Genomic DNA, 15422 nt, shown 5'->3' with positions numbered 1-15422 from the left:
ATAATATATAAGACTGCCCAGCTACAGGATTCGTGTTTGCCTCATTTGACTCTATGTCAGTCTGTTAGGAAATGTTTGTGTATATTTTGGTGTGTATGGAAAGAATTACCATGGCTCTCCTCTCTCCTGTGTGTGTGTGTGTGTGTGTGTGAGAGAGAGAGAGAGAGAGAAAGAGAGAGAGAGAGAGAGATTGTAATTGCGTTCAGAATAGGTGTTTGACTGTGTTTATGTCTCTATCCTCTCCCCCTTATCATCTCCACATTATTGTGGAGAGCACAGCCTCCTCTGTGTCTGACAGAAAAACTTTGGGCGAGAGCAGTTGTGTCTTGTAGTCGCCTCAGCCCATTTAATTGCAACTCCTTCTATTATAGATAAGAAGGCCAATCAAACAATGTTTGAAAGTAAACATGGGCTTATAAAGGAAGCTGTGTGTGTGTGTGTCTGTGTGCATGTGTGTGTGTGTATGTGTGCGTACGTGGGTGTGTTTAAGTCGTGTATAAATGTATAGGTGTGTATGTGTGTATATATGTGTTTGTTCCCGGGCTCAGCAAACATCTCAGCCCGCCATTGTTTCTTTTTTAATTACTATTACCTTCATCAGCTCCTGAGTCAGTAGGAGATTATCATTGTCTAGCAGACAGCCTCTCCTCTCTTCTCTTCTCTTCTCCTCTCCTCTCCTCTCCTCTCCTCTCCTCTCCTCTCTCTACCTTTCCCTCTCTTCCTTCTCTCTCTCTCTCTCTCTCTCTCTCAGCCGAAAAACACAATCAAGCTTGTCAGTTGGAAATGGTGGGAGCAGGATGCAGTTAAAGAAACAGTGAACATGTTGTTATCAAAGTTGAAAGGCGTGGAGCTATTGTAATGCCCTCTTTGAAGTCAAGCACGGCTGTGTTTCATGTGACAAATGCACTTCAAAGCGGAGTGGGTGCCTTCCTGCTGGGGCTGTTTCCCCTGTAATGGCATTCGGTCTCTGCTGTGTACCTGCTGTTATCATTTACCTGTGGCAGCTACGCCTCTGTGGTCTTCAACATGATTACCAATGCAGAGCTGGTGAAGTCTACATGGGCCCATGGTAAAAATGAAAATTTATAGGTCTTTTTAATGAAATTTCTCTGCCTGCAAAAACTCCTCTGAACTTTAATTTTCAAACTACTGGGTAAGAGTGGGTGCACATTTATATTTCAGATCCAAACTTTGCATTTCAACAAACGGCGTACAGGTCCTATCTTCTTCAGGGGGTGATTTAAATGAAGATGACATCCCTCTTGTTAGCAGAAATTATGAAAACATCTGCACTTTAAGGGAAATGTGAGGTGAGCATTGAGATTTAATTTGCCCTCTGTTCCCTGTTCAGCAATTTGTCTGATCTTCTTTCTCAGAAAAGAATTAAGAATTGCTGATTCCTCACTGTAGACATATTTGAGAATTAAGCTTGCTTATCCAGGAATTTGCCTCATTGCTTTCTTTATGGTAGTGATAGGGATTGTAATGATGTGGTCCAGCCCTGCAGTCTTGTCCTGCCCTCTCCTCCTAGCTGCCCTCCTCCCTGACACATCGCACTGTCACACTGAGCTCACAGCGCTGCTCCCCTCATTTCCCTCATTTCACTGGCTGTCCTCTGTCTGAGATCATGGTCACTTCTGCGTATGTCTGTGTGTGTGTGTGTGTGTGTGTGTGGAGGGTGATGGTTGCTAATGACAAGGCAGAGCCAGTCAGTAGATGTCAGGACAGAGACAGGCTCTTCCTCCTCCCTCTCTCTGGTTGTCTTGTTGTCACCAAGAAACAAGAGAAAGAGAAAGGGAACATTTAGAATGAAAGAAATGAGGATGTAGGCAGGAAGGATGGGAAAGGTGAATGTCAATAAAAAGAGATAATTGAGCCAAGAAGCATGAAATGAAAGTAAAGAAAGCCTAGGAAAGACAGAATATACGATGAAGAGAGAGAGGCGGGGGCAGGGTGGAGTAAAGGGATTCATACCCCATTCTAGTCAGCGGAACTGCTGATGACTCGTCAAATATTGATTATTGGTACCTGATGTTTCAAAGTACACTACTTTCTCTCTTTCTCCCTCTCCCTCTCCATCTCTCTGTTCCTCCATCACTCTCTGGCTACTTGGCTTGTAGCCAATCTAAATGTGCGAAACTGGGGAAGCAAAGTGTCACAGAGCACTTTTCCATTTTGTTGATGCTGCAACTCTCCCCTGGCTGGTTTGACAATATTAATTGCTGTCCCCGGTGCTATTGATGGGCTGACCCAGGCCAACCCAGCTCAGCCCAGCTCAGCCCCCGGCGGACCAGGCCTCTGGCAGAACCAGGACCCATAGGACCTGCCCTGATCCAGTGGGCCAAGGCTTAGCTAGCATTTCCTCCTGGACCAGAGGAACAGCAAGGCCAAAGCTTCTCACAGTTCTGTTCGTCAGTCAGAAGCAAGCCAAGTTATTCAAGTGCAACTTTATTTAGAAAGTCTTATGGATAGACATTGAAAGGACCAAGGTGACCAACATTTGAAAGAATGTGCCAGAGCTACACTGCAGGCGTCAAGCACCTATAAGCATAGCAGTGCTGATTTAGAATCAGTTTTGCAATTCAGATCCTGGTGAATTTGTTAATGGTTTCATGTTGAAGGGCAACACTGTTTTTCTAAAGGCCGCAAAAAGTTCTGCATGCATTTTTGTGCAAAGACTATTTTTAGTATTTGTGAGAGAGCGACTCGCAAAAGCTGATCATAGGGAAAGATCGTCAAGCCAGATTTGAACTCACACAAACAGGCATACGCTCCAGCATACTGAGCCAACAGCACAAAACACTTCTGCAAACGTATTTTTTTTGGGTCCACTCAAAACTATTTGACTGTGCTGTTGTTCCTTGCTACCTTGGGAGAACATTCAGAATCAGGCCACTGCCCTTACTCCTCCCCTCGGTGCACGAAATGTGCCGAGGCAAGGCTTAAAGTACTGCGTCAAAAAAGTCCTAGACTTCCGCTACCAGTCAATAATGTATGTAACCTCCCCCTGTCCGCCCCTCATCTCCCGCTCTGACGGCAGTTCTTAGCATAGCTCAGCATAACTTCATACGAAAGCATGCGCTTTCGTATGAAGCTGATTTTCACGGTTTTAAAGTTACATTCATAATTGATGGGCAATTTTAAGGTCAGGTGCTTCAACTTTCAGGACACCTACAAATACATTGCGGTACAGCAATAGAACAATAAGCCAATCAGTTTGACAGCAAAATGAAGGGGATCGTTTATGAACTTTTGAAAGTGTAAACAAGCAGAATACTTTGACAGGCAAATCATGATTACAGGATGTCAGATAGTGGAAGAGGGTAGATGAGTGCAAATGTCAGAGAAATGGAAGGAGGGGGAGGATGGGATGATGTGAAAAATGATGAAATGGTGGTAGAAATTGTGTGTAATAAAGGGGGAAGACATCCTCAACTTACATTGGGGAAGTGAGAGAATATTAGAGAAGACATTCACCAGCACGAGCGCGTCAGGGATCTGTGATCAGGTAGAGAAGGCAGACTTCTCTTCCAGCCCAGCCCTAACAAACCCAATCCAGTTACCAGAGCATGTCTTGTTAGCTCTATGTGTTCAGCTTTCACTCTGTCTGCTGCAGTGAGGGCTTGTGCGTGTGCATGTTTGTGGATATGTGTGTGTGTGTTTTCAGAGACAACGGGACCTGCCTCTCCGACTGTGTCAGTTTAATTATTGCTATCATCTCGTACCGAGCTAAAGCCTCGACAGAATGACTGGAGAAGAAAAGTCATTTCCTCTCTCTTTTAAACTGCATCATACACTTTGGCAGGACCTCCTGCTGACACACAGACATGCAGGCTCATTTGAATACACGCAAGACACACACACACACAAATACATGCAGACTGACACATGCACACACACACACACACTCATGCACAAAGACATACACAAACACACCACCTGGAACGCTCATCCTAGTGATACGGTGGAATTGAAATGCACAGGAGTGATGGTACCCACTTATCTCTAATCTGTTTTTCCAATTGGAATACTCCCTGCTACTACGCAAGTTATTTTTACCCCAGGGCCTTAACGCACGTCTCCCTGCTTGAGTGAGTTACACTAGATGAATAATGTGCCAGAATGGATTTTAAGCAGGTGGGGATCAAGTGTGTAAATGTTCTATGTAGTAAAGACGAATGTAACATTGGCTATGGATTGAGTGTGTAGGTGCAAACCTCGCAGGTACTATGAATTGGCTACTGCTCAGCGTGATAATGTCTGTGTGTTTGTGTGTGTGTGTGTGTGTTTGTGTGTCGGTGTATGTGTGTGTGTGTGTGTGTGTGTGTGTGTGAGCGTGTAAGAAAATTCAACATATGTATTAACAGCTGAACTGGGGTCACCTCAGGGAATGTAAGGTTTCATGATGTATGGTCACCTCACTGTAACCCTTGTGCCATAACTTACTGTGCCAGAGTCTTGTTGTCAGAGTGGCTCCTGGATGTCTCTGAGATGTCTATGGAAGCTCTAACTTAAGACATAACATGTGTTGCTTTTACTCTACTTTGGTGACCTGTTCTAATGTCAGCACATTCTGTACGTCCTTGGTAGATACATAAAAGACTGGTTCAATCTCTTCCTCTTTGAAGAAGTGTACATAGCCTCCTGCTGTGTGCATCTCTTCCTCTCATAAGACTTCTTTCAATAAATATATATTCAAGTAAGACGAACCTCTGACTCCAGAACATTTCCTCAACTGTGTGTGTGTGTGTGTGTGTGTGTGTGTGTGTGAATATGTGCCTGAGGCGGAGGCCAAGGTGCCAGACCGAGACAGACAACAGAACTGGGATAGGTTGGTAGCCTGAAGATAGCCAAAACCTGAGCATAGCACACATATTCATGCACAAATGCATATTGACACATGCACACACACATGTGCACACATGCACACACACACACACACACAAACACTCAGAAATGTGCATACACACACACCCACATAAATACAGTCAAATACAAACAGATTTCATCACATGCAAACACACACACTTGCACACTCACACATACAATGATTGACATTTGCAAAAGCGGCTGCCAGTGAGAATAGGTCAGAGGGCTAATATCTTAACACGTGTCAGCTGAGAAAAACATTAACACTTGCGCGCGCACACCCACACACACCCACACAAACACACACACACTCACACACTCACAAATTCTCAGAAGTGTGTGCCTATCAACAGCAGCTTCACAGGCAGTGTCTGACATTTCCCTGGGAGTGTGAGGCTAAGCGTTCAGACCTTTAGAGAATGTTATTCTCTCATTCCTCTCTCATCCTCCCTTTATTCCTGCCGCCCTTATCTCTGTTTGTTCCTGGAGCATCCTTCGCTCTGGATTTCCAGCAGACGCACCCTCCTGGGGCTTTGTGGCGCCTCTCAAAGCTTACATACACGCACAAACACAGACACACACACACACGCAGCTGTACCCACATACACCTGTAAACACACACACACACTCACACACAAACACACATTGAATTTCTTGCGAGATCTGAAGATGCCCAGGCCCTATCTGCCAAAGAGGACACTGTTCACTGTGTGTTGTTTTTCTCTCTCTGCCTATCAGAGACCTGGGAAACAGGACAGATGTATATATCAAATGATAGGCGGATGGAACCACAGAATGATATGCAATGATATGGAGAGAGATTCAATGGCCAGGTGTGTTGCTATGGTGAGGAAAATGATTGGCCAGGCACAAGATTACAGTGGTCGTCCACCAAAACAGTACACACGCACATACAGCAGCTTACAGACACACACACACACACACACACTCACACATACACACACACAGAAACATGGGTTGGCTGAAATAAGCTGGCTGATTGCAGTAGTTTTACGGGCAAAGCCATTTGAATGGAAATGCGAAACGGAGTGCATTACCAAAACTCATAGACACCAGAGCCAGCTGTGAATGAGAGAAATGACTTGCTGTATGAGATCCAACCATGCACATCACATCACAGTTGGAGGGAGAAAAAGGTGCTTAATGGTTGGTGTGTGTGTTTGTTTGTGTGTGTGTGTATGTCTCAGAGTCAAGTTGTTACTCAGGCCCCAAAATCTCCCTTTAGACCCCTCACCTTTAGCCTATTTGAAACGCTATACTGTACACCAGCCATGACTCCCTTAGGCTTGTTATTACTGAAAATCTCACTCTCTCTCACACACACACACACACACATACACACACACCACAGACTCATACACATGCACTCATATTCACCTATGCCCACATACACATGAGTACACGGAGTACAACATACACACACTCATGTATACATATATACATACATACACTCATGGCTTTGTGTAGACATGCAGACTCCTGCACATACATAGAGCATTATGTGTCTTGGGTATCCCAGTGCTTGAATGACCCACTGTGCTTCTCTGGGAAGCCATCCATATAATAGGAGTGTGGTGGGTTTGAATCCTGACTCATGCTAACATTCCTCTCTCCTGTCTGTCCTGTTAATTGTCACTGAACAAAAAAAAAATATTACAAACCATGAGATGGGTAGAACTTTCCTTTTAAAAAACAGACTATGCACCTTACATGTTTCCATGATTACTTTTCCTTTGAGATGATTACCATGTCATCATACTGCTTGCTTTGGATGAAAAAAAGTACTGTATATTAAATGGATTTTAGATTTTTCATCATAATGCTTGTAGGTTTGGTTAGAGTGAGTGAGTGTGTGTGAGAGAGAGAGAGAAAGAGAGAGAGAGAGAGAATAACATTGACTTGAAGACACACAGATACCCACAACACCCTGCAGGCGTACACAGCAGACAGTAGCAGCGAGAGGGCGATGATGGAGTGTGTGTGTGTGTGTCTGTGTGTGTGTGTGTGTGTGTGTGTGTGTGTGTGTGTGTGTGTGCGTGCGTGTGTGTGTGTGTGTGAGAGAGAGAGAGATAGTGCGTGTGTAAAACAGCATGAACTGATGATGGAGTTTGTTGCGGTAGTGTCCAAAGAACCTGAGGCAGTCATTACCTCTACTGCTGAACCATTTAGAAAATAGCCTCTTTTCATGGGATGGCCAAATGTGTGTCCGCTATCTGTACGTATGTGTGTGTGTGTGTGTGTGTGTGTCCGTATGTGTGTCCTGAGGGGGTTATAGGGCCATTATACTGCTAAAGGGTACTTATAAACTTAGTTGAAAAACCTGCTTTCTTTATGAATGTTTCTCTTCCCATTATTTTTTGACTCATTAGTCAATGCAATTTTGTTCTAAAGTTAATATATTTCTCCTCTCCTCTCTCCTCCCTTTGTCCCTCTCCTCCTATAGAGGCTGGTAGAGGCAGCAGAGGAAGCCCACTTACAGCATGAGGAGGATCCCGACCTACAGGTATGTGTGTTTTTCTGTATCTATTTGAATCATTATAATCTGACCATTATCTAACATTTATTACAAACAATTTTGTCTCCCTGTTCCTCATTAAGCAACTCATCCCAAAATAATTCATTCCACATGCCAGTGGGTTTGACATTGGCACTCACTGAGAGAAATGACCCAGAAAATAACAGGGGGCCCAAAAAACAGAGCAGGGAACTCCACTTTAATGCAGAGGAGAGTCGGGGAGAGGAAGGCATTAGGAAGCTTGTTCGTGTCCGTTTCGCTTGACTAGCTAACAGTCTTTTCCCTTCTAAAATGTGTGCCAGTCCAGAGCTCCACATGATCTGTTTGTCAGCATATGTCTCGTTCTGCCACTGTCACATCAGGTACTCCCTACACTCTCTCACACACACACACACACACACGCACACACACACACACATACACACACACACACACACACACACACACGCAGTTTTACTCTCTTTGCATCCAAAATAGTCCTCAGAGTCATAGATCAACGCACTGTGCCATTTGTTGTATTTGACCTTCAGTGCACCCAATGCATCTGGAGCTGAAATTTGACTGTCCAGAGAAAGGCCAAAAGAAAAGTGTGTGCAATGAATTAGGAGTGAACTCAACTTTAGTCTTGCAATACAATAAGGAAGTATGGTTCAATTAGCACATTTTATGCACATGCTACTGTGAATAAGAGCTTTAAACAGTAGCTCATCACACAGTTGAAACCAAAGATATCTATGTGATCATATGCATTATGGTAATGGGATGAGTCCTCCGTCTGCAACTGTAACACATCTACTGTGCAGTTCAGGCAACATAGTAAAGCCTACAGACTTATTAATAAGCAAATGACAGAATTGTGGGGGGGGGGGCGGGGGGCAACGTCTTATCTGTTCTGTCAGAGGTAAAGCCCTTAAATCCTTCTCAGTGTTTTTGTGGCTGAATTTATCTTGTGACCATCGCATCTTACTAGGTCTGAAACATAAACTGCAAATGATTTATGGTATTATATCACTCTCATATTCCCACTCAGAGCTCCCCCAAATTTTAAACTATTCCCTGGGAGTTCCACCCTCAGTGCTGTAGACTTGGGCAAATGCACTCAGATAATCATATCTGCATACACACCCCCAAACCCAGCCTCTGCTCTCATGGTTCTGCCTCAAATCCATTTGAGCAGCTTTAATTTTTAGAGAGCGGCTTTATATTTTGTGTGTGTGAGTGTTTGTGTGAGACAGAGACAGGAATGTGTGTGTGTGTGTGTGTGTGTGTGTGTGCACTTGTGATGTTTTTGCCTGAGTTGGTGCGCATCACACACAACTCAGAAAAGAGTTTATTAAAGTAGGAGGAGCAACAGCAGAAACTAGAGTTTCAAAAAGGAAATATGATGGTAAGCCGACTTGGGAGTATTTGCTCTGAAACTACTTATAAACTCTGTGGTGTGTGTGTACCTCTGTGTGTATGTCTGTTTGTGCCTGTGGCTGTGTGTGTGTTTACTGTGTCAGCTCTTTAAGGCATTACACTGAATGCCCTGTGGTTTGATGCTGTCATGCACTATTAAGGGGGATCAATTGCTAAATCTAACCTCTGACTGCTGTCCTGCTCTGATTCTCCCTCTTTTACTGCTCCTTTCTTTTCTTCTGTCTTTGGTCAGTTGCTAGTTTCTCCCCTTTCTGCAAAAAAGGAATAATCCACCATAAAACACATAAACACTGTTAAAGCAGCTACTGGAGTGCCTTGGTGTATCTTATGTGTCTGGGCCCATTTTGTTGTTTTATGGTGTATTTTATTTTAGATGATTGCAGAAAAATGTTCAACTATCTAAAATATAGAACAACAGTAAACGTCAGGTTTTTGTCACCTCCTCAGAATCAAAGAGCAAAAGCTTCTTTTTAGACCCACCATTTTGCACCGATGTTCAACAGTCATACACGGAGAAATCCATCGTACAGGAGTACGAGATAAGAATTTCTCCACCGACAGCAGCCTCAGTAGACCAGAATGCAATGCAGTCACAAGACATGTTACGTTTTGCATAAGGGTGCTTTTTCTCAACTGGAAAAAAAACAAACTACTTACTACTTACTACACTATGTATAACCCACAGCTGATTTGTTCCCTCTGGGGTCTGTCCATCACTAACTGAAGCAGAAGAAGATGAGGCAGGTTGAGGGAAAGTAGGTACATCAGAAAAGTAAATTACAACACTTATGTGTAGCAGTGTAAGAGTATGTGAGGGTGGATTTCTGGTGGATTTTCCATCTCCACCACTTGTAAATATAAACTCAGACATTTTAACAAGTGCTGTAATAAAACAAGAATGGATTGGTTACTAAAAAGGTTTGTTTTTTCATTATATAGGGAAGTAAACTCTGAGATTTTCCTCCGATATGGTGCCTGCTGGATTTTAAAAGCTGTCTGTGTTTGTGGAGTATGAGTATATTTCCCAGTGCATTTCTTTACGACAGGTGTATGCATATGTTTGGGTGTATCTTACTTTAAGAGTGTGTTTATGCATAAGGGCAAGTTTGTATGCTTGTGTATGCGCACGCTTATGCATTTGCATGTGTCGTGTGCGTATGTGTACGCAGTTATCTGATTGTATTTGCACACTCTTGTGTGTTTGTACGACTGCATGTGGACACTTGTGTGTGCGTGTGTTTGTGTCTTCACACGCAGGTTGCGGGGCAGTAACAGTGTGTGGGCTCACAGCAGTGCTTTATGGCAGTAATTACTTGGCAGAGATGAGATGAGCCCAGTAAAGTGAGTGTCCCATTGTTTCGGCTTTAATGACACGGCTACAGGGCTGATGAAGGCTGATAGGGAACCTACAGTATAATGTAGAGTTACACACTGTCTAGGAAAGGGCCAGATACCAATTATCAGGCTAAAATACCACAAAACAAGTAGACACAGTATATCGGTGTACCTGTACTAGACATAGTACACCTAACATGGGGGTGGGGGATGAGGAAGAGGAAGGAGAGGGAGATGGAGGAGAAAGGGAGAGTTTGATGATGATGATGATGATGATGATGATGATAATCACATGTACCTGCCAGACGCTTGTTGCCACGGTATCTGAACACAGTAATAGCGTGTACTGTTATCCAAAATTAACTTAATGACAGATGCGGTTTGTTTGTGTGTGTGTGTGTGTGTGTATGTGCATACGTGTAAGCATGTGTGTCGTGTATGTGTGTTTTGCACATTATCATTTTGCTGGTTGGCTCTATATAGTGAGAATAACAGATCGAGTAGTCTGTGCCTTGCTATTGTTCTGCATCCATGTTAGCGTGCCCACATACACACACACACACACACACACACACACACACACACACACACACACACACAGGAATAATTGCTATAATTGTCATAATTGTGTCTGCCATGCTGCTAACTCAGGATGGTGTGAACTGGTGGCAGGCCTGAGGAATGTGTGTGTGTGTGTGTGTGTGTGTGTGTGTGTGTGTGGTTATCCTTAGTTAAGCAGGTTTTTCAGTACCTCTTAGCAAAGTAACTTGCAGACTTTCATTTTTATTGCTAATTGTGTATTGAATTGCCTGAGTATAAAATAAAATGTTTACGTATTCTTCACTTGCTGTCAGAAACTGCTGTTGTTGTTTTTCCCTCTGTTTACATGCATGTGTGTTTGTGTGGGTGTGTGTATGTGTGTGTGTCTGTGTGTGTGTGTGTGTGCGTCTGCACAACTCTGATGGCGGTATTTGTGATTGCGCTTTCCTGCAGAACATAGTGAATAGATGGTAATTATCGCCAACTGTGCTAAAAATACCACATCCACGCTGTAGGGTGAAGCCTCCTCCATCACTATTTGGGGTTTATTATAAACTGTTTGTGTGTTTTTTGGCTATTGGATACATATTTGGCTGGCAGCGGTTTGATAGGAATTTCCTTATCTATCCTTTCCAGAGCTCTTCTGCTTCCATGTGAAATTGGCACGGTAATCTGTTGCGATTTTCCTCCCTCTCTCTTTTACCCGCAATGCTCATGTAAATAGGAAAGCGGAGAGCAGTCTCCCATGCCCTCTGCAGCCAATGAAATCCCTCCTAGGAGGTCGGAGACAAACAGCCAATCACCAAGCCTGATGTTGACTAAAAATGTAGTCCCAGTCAGGAGGGAGCAGAGGGAGAGAAAGGCTCAATCATTTATTTATTTTTTTCTTTTATTCTCATACTCTCCGTCTAGGGTATTACCATAGAGTGCAGAGACACAGCCGTCTGCTTTTTGATTTGCTTATTTACACTTCTTGATACTGGCAAAAATTGTTCGTGTTTGACCTGCGTGTGTGTGTTTGTGTGTGTGTGTGTGTGTGTGTGTGTGTGTGTGTGTGTGTGTGTGTGTGTGTTCTCAGTATCTCAGTACCTTCCCCTCCTGTCCCCATGTGGCCAGTGATGTGAAAATGGGGATTTTTAAACCATTTATTCAAGAGTTGGCCTTGCCTGTCCAGAGTAACACACACACACGCAGACACACACACACAAACACACACACAGGCACACACACACACATACACCACACAGAGACACACACACACACGCATGCACACACACACTGACTTTCCTTTCTCCTTACACCTAATACATCTAACCGACTGTAGACACAGAAAAACATTTCAAGGTACCCTTTTCTGTGGTATACACAAGGTTGTTGTGTATATTAAAATAGGATGACGGTCATGGTTCAATGTGAAACATGCTTGATATGGCTAAAGGCATACAGCTTGTACGATGCGTGTTCAATTCAACATAAAAGCGGATTCTGTCAAATTTAATTATGCATTTATGGGTTCATCCATTTCATGTTAGAGCATTTTCCTACATTTAACCCAGTTTTAAGATGCAGTACATGTCAAGTGTGCTTGCTAAGTTTTCTATGTACAGGATGTAAGGTTTTGCTAGAGGTCTGTTTTTTCCCAGAGTGGAAGAGCAATTAAGGTGCATGTCGAAGCATTTTAAACATAGCACATGAACCCATACTTGCCCTTTCCTCCTAGCTATTTACTCAATCTGTTTTCTTGTTTACTCGCTGATTACCTGTATCCATGCCCCCTAGTTGTTTTCTAGCCCAATTTCCACACTCTGGGAATGGTGGCTTCCCCTTTCCCAACCATGAAGAAAGAGAGAAGGAAGGTAGGCGAGGAAAAGAGGAGATGCGAAGTGGAGAGGAGAGTTAAAAGTGAACGCCAGAGGGTGGAGCGTCACGGTTAACCCCCTGCTTCACTTGCAGTCTCCTTCTCTCTCTCTCTCTCTCTCTCTCCTCCCCTTGGGGCTGTTGACTGACTGTTGTGCTCTTTGCTGCAAGACCATTTTTCAGGATACACAATCAGTGTGTTTTTATGCGTATTTGTGAGTGTGTGCGTGTGCATGCATGTGTATCCGTGTGTGTGCATATGTGGGTGTGTCCATGCATGTACATGTGCATGTGCACATGGACACACATGATTGTAGGTGGGGTACTAAGCTGCTCTACTAAATCCCCAAAACCTGTTAATTTTCTCAGGACCCTCAACCACCCACACAGCCGTTAGCAGTTAGCCCAGCCACTCCGTAACGGGACTGGGGTCTTGCTGCCAATTTGGCATAGTGGCTTATATTGGTACTGCAGCTGAAATTCTCCATTCCATATAAAAGACACGTCTCTTAAACTTCAGTGTCATACAAGTCCAAAAACTACTATTTTAATTATGAGATTATTAATCAGTCGATAAAAAACAAAAAACAAAAACAGACCGACCAGAGATAGCTGCTCATACTCTGATGAGAACATGACTGAGCTCACTCAAAGGCATGTAATACATTAAAAGGCACTAATGCACTTGCTCTATGGACCAGACAACATGTAACTGGAAGGAAGGGAAACCTTTTTCAGTGTATGTGCTGGGTGAGCAAGTTACTTCGAAATGAATGTATGACCATTCTGCCATTTCTTAAAGGTGCCACATGTAGCATTTTGGATTTCTGAAAAATTAAGACTACATTTCCCATAAACCTTGTTACTTCCTGAGCAAAGAGGATGTTGCTCCCTGCCCCCCCTCTTCCTCCCTGCATGGCATCACTCTGCATGCATTTGTTTTGAAGGGCATGAAGAGGGATAGCAGTCCTTGATAACAGTGAATATGCATGCCGACAAGGGAAGCTAAGATGAAGTTGAAGCTATGCAGTCAGCATATAGTGGAACTGGGATAAAGTTATCCTGTGTTGTGCCGTAAAACAATCTCCCTTTGTGCCATAAAGAAATAAAACAGATTTGCCATAAAATGCAAATCCAATTAACCAAGTTAATTATGCTAAGTTCTCAAAGTTAATATGGCAATGATTTTTGATGTCAAAATGCTACATGTAACACCTCAAATATTTCGTGCTTTAGCTCTATGTTTTGAAAAGTAGGGAACTGAAATATGCTCTACAGTCTACCTGTACTATCCCTCCCTCTTTCTCTCTCTCGCTCTCTCTCTGTTCTACACTGAGTGAGTGGGTGCTGATGCTACATGTGTGATCTCTCAGTGTAATGCACTGCAGCATTAAAGACCAGGTTGTTAACACTGTGATCAGGGACTGCATTAGTGGCACAGGGCACTCCTTCACAGTGCGCAGTCAGGTTCGCTAATGCTGGAATGGCATAATTGACTCACTCAACACATACACCCACACTTTCACACACACACACACACACACACACACACACACACACACACACACACACACACACACACACATACAGCCACAAATGCTGCTCAGGAGCATGCACGAATGCGCACATGTATGCAAACACACAAACACACAGGTTTGCCCTGCCTGCACCCCCCACCCCCAATCACACACACACCCACACACACACACACCCACACTATTGAAGGCCGCCAGCTGATGGCTGCAATTTTAATCAAAATTAAAGCCCACATGCTGTGAATTTAAATATTAGCAGATTCATTAACCACTGTGTTTGTTTTACCTTTTTTACCTCTATTACTTATTCCTCTACTTTTAACAACCAATGCCTCTAGTGGTCTCTCTCTCTCTCTCTCTCTCTCTCTTTCTCTCTCTCTCCCTTTCTTGCTAGACACTTATGTTGGGGTATATAGCTAAAACATCAGCACACCTGTAGTTTTGTCTCTGAACTGAATCAATAGTAATACTCACTGTCTCACTGTGTCAGACAGGTGCTTGGGTCTTGAGATGATAACTGCCATTATAATTATTTCTTTCTTTTTTGAGTGTGTGTGTGCTTGTGTATGTGCCTAATGTATGTGTGTGCGTGTTTTTTATATTAGTTTGAGACAGACTAACTTATACTTTCTGTGTTTGAGCAAGAAAGAGCGACAGATGTTGGAAATCAGTTTAATGTATCCTTTAACACAAAAGCGAGAAGTGGGATTTGTCTACCTCATTTTCTTGATATGGATCTCTATGTGCAGAGGGAGGGAGGAAAGAGGGAGCACACGCAGGCAGATGATGAGAGAGAGAAAGTGAAAGGAGGACCAGACAGAGACAGCCAGCCAATTGCTACAATGGTCTCACAGGTAGAGCTGATAGCAGCCAAACAATGCCAATGAGAGCTATGCACAGGAGAGCACATGGGAGGTAGAGAATGGGCAGAGGCAGAGGGAGGAGAGGAGTTTGAGGAGTATGGCGCACAGCTGGTGAACAATGGCTGGAAGGAAACAGGCTGCGCCAGAGAGGGAAAGGGATAAATCAGGGTGGGAGGGAGAGACAGAGGAAGTGAGAGAGAGAATGATAGAGCAGGTACCAGCGAGACAATGGCAGAAAGGGAACAGAGCGGAGACACAATGGGGCCTTGTCTGCTGCAGGTGCGGTTGGCTGTGCCTCTGCTCTCTTATGAACTGTATGCGTGTGTGTGCATGTGTCTCTGCGTATGTGTGTGTAGGTATGTGTCTTTGTCTGTGTGCGTACGTTTGGTGTTACATGGGTTCCCAATTTTTAGGTCATTATCATTATCTTGTCTTCATTAACCCGTGGTGTCAAGCTGAGGTCAAATC

General features: G+C 43.7%; 1 protein-coding gene across 1 annotated transcript in view; it reads left to right on the top strand.

Annotated features, from left to right (window-relative positions):
• LOC139667566 (voltage-dependent calcium channel subunit alpha-2/delta-3-like) overlaps window positions 1-15422 on the top strand; it is a 108453-nt gene that overhangs the window by 24291 nt on the left and 68740 nt on the right. Inside the window, exon 4 of the mRNA XM_071547052.1 lies at window positions 7334-7393. Coding sequence (XP_071403153.1) covers window positions 7334-7393 — 60 coding nt within the window. The remainder of the gene's footprint in view (window positions 1-7333; window positions 7394-15422) is intronic.

The sequence above is a fragment of the Centroberyx affinis genome, unplaced genomic scaffold (assembly GCF_046629955.1).
Source record: "Centroberyx affinis isolate AG114_WGS23_722 - 3 ecotype Tasmania unplaced genomic scaffold, CSIRO-AGI_Caff_v1 ptg005633l_1, whole genome shotgun sequence".
In the NCBI taxonomy this organism is placed as follows: Eukaryota; Metazoa; Chordata; class Actinopteri; order Beryciformes; family Berycidae; genus Centroberyx; species Centroberyx affinis.
The sequence above is the reverse complement of the archived record's forward strand: the minus strand, read 5'-3'. Positions and strand labels throughout refer to the sequence as shown.